The sequence below is a fragment of the Polypterus senegalus genome, chromosome 8 (assembly GCF_016835505.1).
Source record: "Polypterus senegalus isolate Bchr_013 chromosome 8, ASM1683550v1, whole genome shotgun sequence".
In the NCBI taxonomy this organism is placed as follows: Eukaryota; Metazoa; Chordata; class Cladistia; order Polypteriformes; family Polypteridae; genus Polypterus; species Polypterus senegalus.
The window spans coordinates 57,727,900-57,740,972 of NC_053161.1; the positions used below are offsets into that span (position 1 = coordinate 57,727,900).

The 13,073-nt window shown below is 37.0% G+C and overlaps 1 protein-coding gene across 1 annotated transcript in view; it reads left to right on the forward strand.

Annotated features, from left to right (window-relative positions):
• Nucleotides 1-13,073, forward strand: part of LOC120534550 (mucin-19-like) — a 131,339-nt gene that overhangs the window by 9,851 nt on the left and 108,415 nt on the right. The window contains exons 3-4 of the mRNA XM_039762145.1: nt 5,656-5,766; nt 12,228-12,275. Coding sequence (XP_039618079.1) covers nt 5,656-5,766; nt 12,228-12,275 — 159 coding nt within the window. The remainder of the gene's footprint in view (nt 1-5,655; nt 5,767-12,227; nt 12,276-13,073) is intronic.

Below are 13,073 nucleotides of genomic sequence, written 5' to 3' on the forward strand. Positions count from 1 at the left end.
AATAATGGTGTAAAAATAAAAATGCACAGTATTGTAAATTTTAAGCAAACATTTAAATGTAAAAGGAGTAACACATTAAAAATAGCTTGCCTTAATGCTAGAAGTATCAAAAATAAGGTAAATGAGTTAGATTTGTATGTAGCAGAGCATAATTATGATATTATAGCAATAACGGAAACCTGGCTAAATAACAAAGATGGGGATGAGTGTAACATAGAGGGATACACATTTTTTATGAAGGATAGACCGAACAGAAAAGGAGGTGGGGTTGCTGTTTGTGCCAAACAGGGTTTAAATGTAAGTCATCTTCAGTTGGATGATGAGCCCCATCTTAGTGAGGAAATGTGGCTTTGCCTGGAAAATATTAGGGAAAGAGGTCTTATTTTAGGAGTGTGTTATAGACCACCCAATTCAGACAGAAATTTCAACACATCTTTTTAGTAATATCAAAAAGGCAAGTTTACAGGGGCATATTATAGTCATGGGGGACTTTAATTATTCAAATATTAACTGAGATAACCTTGCAGGTGGAGGAGCACAAGAGCAGGAGTTTTTAGAAGTAATCAGCGACTGTTTTTTAACACAGCATGTTAAAGCACCAACACGGGGTGAAGCCTGTCTGGATTTAGTATTCTGTAATAATCAGGATAGAATTGAGGGTGTAGAGGTGATTGAACCACTAGGGTCAAGTGACCATAATGTAATACAATTCTCAGCATTTTGTAAGAGTGCAGATGCAAAGACTAAAATTGTTAAGTTGAACTTTGGTAGGGCTAATTTTGAGAAGATGCAACAAAGCCTAAGTAGAATTCACTGGGATAAGCTTTTAAGTGTGGAGACAGTCAAAGAGCAGTGGAACAGGTTTAAAAATGTTTTACATGTAATGCAGGACAGATACATACCTAAATTTGGAATTAAGAGGAAATTTTTAAAAAATCCACAGTGGATTAATAAAGACTTTATGAGGCATATAAGAATAATTATAATAATACATTTTATTTGTATAGCGCCTTTCCCATGCTCAAGGCACTTACAGAATATAAGAAAGAATGGCAGGGTATACAGTATATAGCATAGTACAAAGCAAATAAATAAAGAAGATTAAGACAGTAAATTCAGAGAAAGCCTAGCAGACAACAGAATTGATGGTCTAGCAGACACACACAGGTTACATGAGCATCTTGACAGAGAGGTAAGCTAAGAGAAGGGGAATGAAGTCAAGTAGAGCTATAAGCCTTCCTGAACAGATGAGTTTTGAGTTGTTTTTTAAAAGAATTCATGGAGTCAGCTGATCTGATTAATTTCGGTAGGTCATTCCAGAGTCTGGGTGCTATACAGCTGAAGGCCCTGTCACCCATGGAGTGTAGATTAGTGTGGGGCACAACAAGATTGCCAGAATCAGAGGTCCTTAGTGGGCGGGCAGGCACATAGTGATGGAGAAGGTCACTGAAGTAGTTTGGCGCGAGGTTATTTAAGGCTTTGTAGTGTGAAGGATGGCCGGCCGTTTATCCCGGCCAATACCCCCAAGCCGCCAGGTGGAGCCCTCCTTGCAGTATGGAGGTCCCCAGAAGATGGATGCCATGGGGGCCACAAGAGGGAGCTGCAGGGAGGACCAAAGAAAATAACTTGTACCTGACCCGGAAGTGATTGAGAGTCACATGGACGGGGGATTAGGAACACTTCCGGGTCAGGACAGATAAAAGGACTGTGGGAGCTCCCAGACGGCGAGCTGAGCTGGGTGGAAGGGTGGCAACGCGTCTGTGAGCTGGAGGATTGGTTTATTGTATTATTGTGATTGTTTATTGGTTATTATATGAGTATAGTGGAGGAGAATGTGCTTTGTGCACTGTGGAAATTTAATAAAGTCAACTTGAGGACTTTTACCTGGTGTCTGGAGTCGTAGACAGGGGTTCAAGGGAGCGAGAGCGCCCCCAATTTACCACAGTAGGTTATTAGTAGGATTTTATATTCGATTCTGTAAGACACAGGGAGCCAGTGAAGACGGAGCAGGATGGGTGTGATGTGCTCGCTGCTGCTGGTTCGAGTAAGGACTCTTGCAGCTGAGTTTTGAATAAGCTGGAGCTGTGATATAAGATTAGAAGGGGCACCTGCCAACAGCGAATTACAATAATCTATGCGGGATGTGATAAAAGCATGGACAAGTTTCTCACGGGATATGTTACAATGGTGAAAGTAAGAAATTAGGGTTCACTGCTCTACGAGTCACTGCAAAGTGAATCATAGAGCGTATGAGAACATGAGAGCAACCATTAAGAAGGATATCAGGGAGGTTAAAAGACAGTTGTAGAGGAATATAGCAGATAAGGTTAAAGAATACCCTAAGAGATTCTTTCAATATTTTAGTAGTAAAAGAATAGTCAAGGAGGAGGTGAAAAATAGTAAAGGGGAATTAAAAGATACAGACAATGAAATACTGTAGCAGATGCCCAAAACTAACATTTTTCTGAGGTGTTTACAAGTGAGGAAGTGGATAACTGCCCAGAGGTACACAGTACTACTAAGGAGGTACTGAAGGATTTAGAAATGTGCTAGAAGTGCTGCTCAGATTAAATAAGATGAAATCAAACAAATCACCAGTACCAGATCACATTTACCCTCGAGTTCCTAAGGAGGCTAGTGAGTACATATATAAACCCTTGACACATATTTTTAGGAAGACACTGCACACTGGAAAATTTCCAAAGGACTGAAAAATGGCAAATATCATCTTATTATATAAAAAGGGTGACAGGGCAGATCCAAGCCAGTAAGCTTAACATGCATCACAGGAAAATTAATGGAAGGAATTATTAAGGATATAAAAAGTGTTCAGGAGAGGAAGGTCATGTTTTACTAACATGCTGGAATTCTATGAAGAGACAACAAAAGGATACGATCAAAGTGGAGCTTATGATATTATTTATCTTGACTTTCAGAAAGCATTTAATAAGTGGGAGTTCAGGGTGTGATATTTTTAGACAGGTGCAGAATTGGCTCAGATACAGGAAGCAGAGGGTGATGGTGCAAGGAACCTCATCAGAACTGGCCGATGTTAAGAGTGGTGTTCCATAGGGGACGGTGCTAGGGCTGCTGCTGTTTTTAATATATATAAATTATTTAGATAGGAATACACAGAAAGGAACGAGCTGGTTAAGTTTGCAGATGATACCAAGATAGGTGGATTAGCAGATATTTTTGAATCCGTTATGTCATTACAGAATGACTTGGACAGCATACAGGTTTGGACAGATTTGTGACAGATAAAATTTAATGTCAATTAATGTAAAGTATTACACATAGGAAGTAAAAATGTTAGGTTTGAACACACAGTGGGCAGTTGGAAAATCGAGAGTACACCTTATGAGAAGGATTTATGAGTCATAGTGGACTCTAAGCTATCAACTTCCCGACAGTGTTCAGAAGCCATTAAGAAGGTTAACAAAATGTTAGGTTATATAGCACGATCTGTGGAGTACAAGTCCAAGGAGGTTATGCTCAACCTTTATAATGCACTGGTGAGGCCTCATCTTGAGTACTGTGTGCAGTTTTGGTCTCCAGGCTACAAAAAGGACATAGCAGCGCTAGAAAAGGTACAGAGAAGAGCGACTAGGCTGATTCCAGAGCTACAGGGGTTGAATTATGAGGAAAGATTAAAAGAGCTGAGCCTTTACAGTTTAAGCAAAAGAAGATTAAGAGGTGACATGATTGAAGTGTTTAAAATTATGAAGGGAATTAGTACAGTGGATCGAGACTTATTTTAAAATGAGTTCATCAAGAAGGTAGTGTGGTGTGGTAGACAGTAAGACTTTAGGGACTTTCAAACCTCAACTTGATTTTGTTTTGGAAGAAATAAGTGGATAGGACTGGCGAGATTTGTTGAGCTGAATGGCCTGTTCTCATCTAGATTGTTTTAATGTTCTAACAAGCCATCAAATTAAATGCAGTAGTAGGTTTCATTAAGAGCGAGAAACGGCTTACAGTTAAGAAATTTCTTGCTGTGTCTATCAGGAATTCACTTTGAGAACTCCAGGTAAGCTGGTCATTTTTTGCCTTATTTTTCTTATCATTATTGTTTGGCTGCTGGTTAACGAAAAAAGACACAATTAAGGGCTGTGAATCATAAAAATAAAGGCAATTAAATTAAAGATACAGAAAATCAAATGAGGCCTCACCAGTGCGTTAAAAAGGCTGAGCATAACCTCCTTGGATTTGTACTCCACACATCGTGCTTTATAACCAAACATTCTGTTAGTCTTCTTAGTGGCTTCTGAACACTGTCAGAAAGTTGATAGCATAGAGTCCACTACGACTCCTAAATCCTTCTCATAAGGCGACTTTCGGTTATTTAAAAAACCTCAGATTGTGTCTACAAACCTAACCTTTTTACTTTCTATATTATTTTCTTTAAAGATGATGATTTTCTTGAGAGCACCATCATTATATTTTGGGTGTCTAATCAGATCGATATTTCTTAGATCAGGGGTCCCCAACTCCGGTCCTGGAGGGCCCCAGTAGCTGCAGGTTTTCATTCTAACCCTTTTTCTTAATTAGTGACCTGTTTTTGCTCCTAATTAACTTCTTTTGAATTCATTTTAATCAACTTGCTCTCGAAGAATTAGACCCCTTAATTGTTTCTTTTTCCTTAATTAGTTGCCAAACAATAATGAGATACAAAAGGAGCCAAAACATGACCAACAAAGTGTGTCCATCATACAATATCTGAAAATAAAGAAAGATGAAGGTCTCAAGGATGTTGATCTGCTCAGGTCCCCAAAACATTTTCACAGTGCTCTTAGAAAAAAAGAAAACCAACATTTTCAGAAATATAAGCAATTGCATAGAACAGCAACAAGCCATGGAATTAAAGAACGGGTTTTAATGACAAGAATCCACACCTCATTAAGCAACTGGTTGGTGTGAAATTGGTTGGTGTTTGAGGCCCTGACTTAGTCGGTCTTAGTTGGCTCACTCACTTCACATTTCATTTCTGTGTAAGGAAAGAAATGAAGCAATTCAGAGGAACAATGAGGAAATTCAGGGGAAAAAATCTTAAAAAAACAAGTCAATTGAAATTGATTCAAAAGAAGCTAATTAGCAGCAAAAACAGTGCACTAATTAAGAAAAGGATTACAATGAATACCTGCACCCACTTGGGCCCTCCAGGACCGGTGTTGGGGTCCCCTGTCTTAGACTGTCAACTTTTCTTTTTCAAATATTTTATTATGAAAGGTATTGTGCAATGCACACTGAAATTGAACTGGGATTAACTTTACTGGTCATCTGTTGGCTTTTGTTGAATCATTTTTGTTTGGCTATTGAATACGATTAATGTTTCTAAATCGTGTAAAGAAAGTCACTTAAATGAACACAAAAAAAGTCTGTTATATCCAAAGACATAGCTGGTGCCTACAGTAAAAACATGCCGTCCAACAGGATCTGGGCTTGTATTTATCAAGCTTCTTGCACTGCCAACAGTGTGGGTGAATGTGTGATCTCATAATGTGTATTTCATACAATTGAACAGCTTATTGTAGTATTGGTTGATGACACTTAATATTGTGATACCTGTTGTGGTATTGTACATATTAACAATTGCTATATATTTTACAATTGGAATCAGTCCGTCATTCTCCAACATGCTATATCTTAACACAGGGTCACAGGAGTCTGATGGAGCCAATCCCAACCAGAACAAGCCCCAAGCCTGGGCAGAGTTCCAACCCACCATAAGACACAACTCCTTTCAAAATACTGATGACAGTAGTGGTAAGTTTTATATTAGTTTTATAAAAATGCCCACATTCATTCAATAAACAATGCATTGCTTAAAATTAATATCAAGATCACTGTCATTTCTTGGATAAAATGCTATTCTTATTTATTTAGAAAGGGGTGGCACTTGGCACTATCAGTGTAGTGAAGCTGTAGGGAATGTGATGCTCTTCTATTAAAAAGCAGCAGCAAGAACTACTCACACCGCTCTTCATATTGCCGCTGTTCCTACATAGCTAAATAAACATGAAAGGCAAATAGCATAATAAAAGTACACTTACTTTTAAATCTTCAGAAGCTAAATTGAAGTTAATAATCTACAGTATGTTGTGTAATTGAGTTTCTGACACAGGAATTCAAATTAAGCCTGTTGAACACATAAATCCAATTTCAGGTGAAGTTGTAGACATTTGTGCATCCGAAAAATCAGGAACAACTCAGATAAAAAGCTGTTTTTCTTTGGTCAGTCCAGAACGGTCAGAAGGGTTGGTTTGTTTTTCCGTAGACATAGGCTGTTAACTTTAGGATTGTTGTGTCAACATGAGGTGCAGTATGATTCAGGATGAGAGTCCACTTTGGGGGACAGCAGAAGGTATGCTTACTGTGGGTTGCTTGTTCATCACTGTTCCTTACCTAAACAATAACGTCAGAGAGTGCAATACAGTCTAGTAAATTACACACAATGTGAAATTGAAATTATACTGTAAGAGACATCAAGTTGGTAACAGGCAAGATGAAGAAAGTAAGGCATTCAGTGCTCCTTGGACAAAATAAATGCCTGTGGAGGCTTCAGAGTCTCTTGGAATCAAAGTCTGGCTGACTCATATCGGCTGCCCACCGTCACCTTCCTGCCCTCTTTACACTATTGTATGGCATGTCTTTAACTGTAACATTCTGGTGATTAGTCCAATCGCCCTTGATGCCAATTTTTTTCAGTCATTCTGATGTCTTATTTTATAACAAGAGGAAGAGGTTTTGTGAATTTCTGTACTGTCATTGAAAAAAGTTAACCAAATTGTTTGCATGTGACCAGTCTAGCCATGAGTACAAATGCTAAAACCCATGGGGCATCCCGTGGACTATCTTGCAAATCATTCCACAGTGGGAACCTTATAAGCATTAAAGCCTTTTAAAGGTTTGTATGAGAAGGAAAACTTTGCAGTTTGCTCTGAACTTAAATGACAGCCAGTGTGGAGGCTTAAGAACAGGAGTTGCATGGTTCTAGTAATAACAGACCAGTGCCAAATACCTACATTAGTCTCCATTGCTTAAAACATTTGGGTGTTTACTCTATGACAAGGGGTTTTAAAAAAATAATATTAATAATACAGTGTAACTCAATACACTGGTGGTCTCTTGTGGAACAAACCTAATGATGAAGGTAACAGTGGTTGTCCACACCGTGTTGCTGGATTGAAAAGAGCCCCGTAACCAATCAAGCTAAAGTGCCCTGAAAATGTTGGTCTGCCACTGTGTAAAGCTAAACCTTAGCTGGGCAGCTTTGTGTGTCCCATTCCTGGTAGAAAAGACAACTCTTTTTTCAGGATGCATTTCTTCAGTTCCAGTTTGCCTAAATCCCATTATGTGATTCTGCATGAACTATTTTGCATATTTGCACAGAAGTCATTTATCACACTTCAGAATATTTTATTTCGTGCTGCTTTTTTATTGTGTGTGGTGCTGTGTCTTATACAGACACTTTTTAGACTTTTATTTCCTCTGAACTGCCATTAACTGATTAACTGGTGTTATGGTAAAACTCATTAAGTTATATCCCACTAGAATATGGAGGACCTAGACTCAGAGTTTGCTCCATGATGATGCTTTATCCTTTAATAACAGTGGACTAACAACATCACCTTCTATGCCCAATGCCAATACCTCTAATTTGGATTGGAGGCTATACTATTGAAACCAGAGCTATTTCTAACTGTTACTGTTTTTTGAAATTTGCAATGTAAAATTATAGATTTTTTTTTCAAGCTTACATAAACATTGAATTACTATGAATTCCTATGCATCATTTAAATATCATTCAGTAGTAGTTTAAAGATTTTGGACACTTTAATCTAAGTGTGGGAGAGACTGTTTAAACTTGCTTCTAATGGAGTCTGAGAATTAGTTGTTCCTAATTTCAAACATCAACTGTATATCACAAAATATACCAAAATATCAAACAATCACATATATGCCTGTAAAACTATTTAAAACATGTATCACTGTGACATATTAGTTACATCAACAGCACACTAAACGGTGCCTAGTTTAAATCTATAAAATGTAAAGATGTGGAATGGGGTAATTCAGCATTGAATAGCCAAAGAAAATCAACAAAATATCCATTAACTTCATAAATCTTATAAAATGAACAAATAAATTAAAAAAAGAAGGCATTCAGTCTGGCCACATGTTCTCAGAATGTTAGTTACTAAATGTGATGTACAATGGGTGGCTTTCAATGTTAACAGCTACTAGAGAGAGACGTAATGGCTACTATCATTATATAAAGCAGAGTATCTGGTGTAGATGGACTCCTTTCCAGTACAGACAGTGTTAGGCATTATCTGTAACAAAATTTTCAGCTTAAACTATGCCTTATCTTTCACTTGTTCATTATAAAGTCAGCTCAGTAATGAAACATAACTTAAAAACAGCAAAAACATTCTTCCAACTTTTAAGGAATGAACAAAAAAGACAAACTAATAGACAATTATAGTTACACTATACTCCTGAAACCTTTAGGCAGACTTAATCTGGTTTTTGTAGTTTTTCTGCACTTACTTTCAACAAACTTTCTCTTTTGTGTAATTTATTCCAAGGTATTTACTAGTGTTTCTTTTCTTTCTTGCCTCATATCTAATATTACATTCTAATACAACGGTGTCACCCTCAATTCCTAGAGGGTCCCATTGGCTACTGGTTTTCATCACAGACACTTCCTCAGTCAACAATCAGCTCCTGCTTCTAAAAGAACAGTTTTCTGTATCTTCAATTTAATTGCCTTTATTTTTATGATTTACAGCTCTCAATTGTTTCTTTTTTCGTTAACCAGCAGCCAAACAATAATTGAGAAGGAAAACAAACCAAAACATGACCAGCTAACCTGGAGTTCTCAAAATAAATTCATTACAGACATCATTTCTTGCAGCAAGAAATTTCTTAACTGGAAGGCATTTCTCACTGTTAATGAAATTTACTATTTAATTTGATGGCTTGTTAGAACATTAGAACAATCTAGACGAGAACAGGCCATTCAGGCCAACAAAGCTCACTAGTCCTATCCACCTAATTATTCTAAATTAACATAAAGTCTAGTTTTGAAAGCCCCTAAAGTCTTACTGTCTACCACACTACTTGGTAGCTTATTCCATGTGTCTACTGTTCTCTGAGTAAAGAAAAACTTCCTAATGTTTTTGTGAAATTTACCCTTAACAAGTTTCCAACTGTGCCCCCGTGTTCTTGATGAACTTATTTTAAAATAACAGTTTTGATCCACTGTACTAATTCCCTTCATAAATTTAAACACTTCAATCGTATCTCCTCTTAATCTTCTTTTGCTTAAACTGAAAAGGCTCAGCTCATTTAATCTTTCCTCATAATTCAACCCCTGTAGACCTGGAATGAGCCTAGTCACTCTTCTCTTGACCTTTTCTAGTGCTGCTATGTCCCTTTTGTAGCCTGGAGACCAAAACTGTACACAGTACTCCAGATGTGGCCTCACCAGTGCATTATAAAGGTTGAGCATAACCTCCTTGGACTTGTACTCCATACATCGTGCTATATAACCTAACATTCTACTTGCCTTCTTAATGGTTTTTAAACACTTTTGGAAGTTGATAGCATAGAGTCCACTATGACTCCTAAATCCTTCTCATAAGGTGTACTCTCGATTATCAGTCCTCCCATTGTGTATTCAAACCTAACATTTTTACTTCCTACATGTGATACTTTACATTTACTGACATTAAATTTCACCCACCACAGATAACTGTGTTCTTGTTTTGCCACAGTCAACATTTCCAAAACTGATGATTTTCTTGAGAGCACCATCATCATGTTCTAGGTCTCTAAACAGAGCAATATTTCTTACATTTTCAACTTTTGTTTATCAAATATTTTATTATGACACATATTGTATAATGCACACCGAAATTGAAATGGAATTAACTTGAATCTGTTTGCTTGCATTGAATAATTATTTCTTTGGCTACTGAATACAGTTAAGGTTTCTGAATCTTGTAAAGCAAATCACTTACATGAACACAAACAAAATCTGTTATATCCACAGCCAAAGCTGGCCACTGGTATGAAAACTTGCAGTCCAACAAGACCTGGGCTGTATTTATCAAACTTCTTGGAATTACTTCTAGTATTTGCACTACAAGTCTGACAAGGCTAAGAATTTTTAATTCAGAGTAGAACATGAGAAGTTACAAAGCATCCTACTCACAGTCCCAGCAATGACTAGGAGGCCACCTTTCAGAATGAATGATATCAGGATTTTATGGCACCCCAAGTCTCAAACTGGCACTCATGATGACATTTATTATTTTCTGATACTAATGCTAAGGCTGCACCATAAATAATAAAATAATAAATAAATAATAGTAATACTATTACTTCTATTACTACTAATAATAATACAAATGAAAACTATTCACATTCATGAGGGTTAGGAGCAAAAGACCCCTTTGAATGTGAAACTTTGCACGTAATATTTTTACTTCCCCTTACTGTAGTGGAGTGTGTTCCAGCAGAATATTCTTGTTGTTTGATGTATTAATTGCTTTTACAATTTTTTTTTCTTACCCCACTTGTTAACCAGCATGAACATGCACTTGCCTTTAAGGGTTGATTGCTGTTAAGTGACATGGTAGGAATGGCTGTCTGGATAAAAATGAGAGGGGTAGGTAAGAAAGAGAGAAAGCAAACTGATAAATGAGTGAGTACGCGAAAATGGTGAGAGCCAAAAAGGATAGCCTGAGCTCTACACGATTTTCAGTAGAGATGAAAGACAGAGAGAGAGTGAGAAATGCACCACATCATTGTTGCCACTTCACAACAACACCAAGAGTAATACTATGACAAGCATCAAGATGGAAAGTCTAAGACACGTACAATGCATGTGAGGAAGACACAGTATCAGGCATGTTTATTTAACAATGAATTTTCTTAGCCAAACATTCAGATGATTCACCCTCCTGCTGCCACAGCCACAGCTATACTTGCACTGTTTCTGAAGTTGCATTCACTCTTCCAGTGCTGTTGATTGTCTTTTATTATGCTGTGCAATGTCTCTTTCAGTGATTCCCCTTAACTTCTGCTGGGCTCTATTTATCCAATGCCCTGGGATTTTCTGTCTGCCTTCTTGAACGTTCACTGGCTCGTCACGTGTACTGGAAATGTTCCACAAGTATATGGAATTTAGAGATTTGTGTACCTGTGTGACATTTCACTGTCAGTCACCCATGCAGCCCCTCTTATCTTCAGGGTAATATGCTGGCTACTACAATACAATTTGCTTCCATGACCAGCTATATGTTAATATTATGATTTCACTTGCGATTCACATTTGTGTGCTCATCCACACTTAGGGAGATCACCTGCTGATCTCCCTGTACTCTTTTGTGCTTCTGAAGGCCCAGCATCATGAGGCACTTAGTGGCACTCATCCTGCTTGGAGTATTTCTGATCACAGGTAAAAAAAATTAAAACATCCTTAAATAATTGTTAATATACAAGGAAAAAAAAATGAATTTGCAGAAATTTAAAAAATGGCACGTTTCCTAAACGTGCACTCAGTACTTTTCTTTACCTTTCACAATTTAATCTCAGATTCTGCTTCTCTTTGCCTAACAACTGATGTGCAAGTCAGTAGAAATCATGAGTTTTGAGTGGATCAGTCTATGAAATGTTTTCTTTGCTTCTTTAATATTTAAGTAAATACAGTACTTCAGTGACTTGTATGTACGTTTATTATGCTACTGCAATGACTTTGGTTTGAGACTAACAGACTATAATTCCCAGATTATTTGTAACGGAATAGCTGCTAGTCTGTCTCTTTTAAAAACTGCAGATACAAACTAATGAAGGAAAGCAGAAATAACTTAAACTCCACTGGACTGAATATTTCTCATTAGATTCAACAGTGAGTGCTATAATGCTACAAACTCTTGTTCATGTCATCTGAAGCAGAAGGCCAGCGTTGCCTTTTCAGCTTCATCCCTGTAGCTCTGCTTGGTCTGTTTTAGCTCTCCACCAGAGATGGCTTCTGTGATTTTAACGTCTTTGTCCTAAAATATGTGGATTTGGCAACAGTGTGGGTGAATGTGAGATCTTATGATGTGTATTTCATAGAGTAGAACAGCTTATTGTAGTATTGGTTGAAGACACTTAATATTGTGATACCGTTTGTGATATTGAACATATTAACTTTGCTATATATTTTATACTAGAAATCAACTCCCACACTACTGATGACAACTCTAATGATTACAGTGGTGGTAAGTTTTGTATCAGTTTAACTTTTATAAAACCTTTTTATAAAAAGTTTTTTCTAAAAGCTTTTATTGCCAACTTTAAATCAAAAAACATTTATTTGCTGAAAATTAATATCAAGATCATTATCATCTCATGGCTAACATGCTATTCTTATTTTTTTAGTTACCTATATTGATAACTAGAAAAGTACTACATATTAGATTTTCAATTATTATTACATGTGATATACAAGTTTTCCATTTAAAGCATAACAAAATGAACACAAATGACTGAGTCAAATAATTTACTCTCTTTTACTCCAGATAAAATCTAGTGGATAATGTAGTACCTAAGCAGCCTCTTAAAGGTAGCCCTCTCTTTCCAAGTACTGAAGCCTGGTATTCTTTTTCCAACAAAGAGGGGCAAAGCTTGGAGCTATCAGTTTGGCATAACTGCAGAGAATATGTTGCTCTTCAATTAAAAAGCATCAGGAAGTGCTTCTCACCCTGCCTTTTATATTGTCAATGTTCTCTCATGGCTACATAAACACGAAAGCCCACTGGGATAATAAAAGTCAACCTACTTTTCAATCTCCAGAAGCTAAATTGAAGTTAATAATCAATGTTGTGTTATCAAGTCTCTGACACAGAAATTCCAATTACGTCTATTGAACACATGAATCCAGTTTCAGGTGAGGTTTTTATTACACATTTGTGCTTCAGATAAATTAGGAAAAACGCTAATAAAAACCTGTTTTTCTATGGTCAGCCTGCATCAAGCTTCTTGGAATTACTTCTAGTATTTGCACTACAAGTCTGACT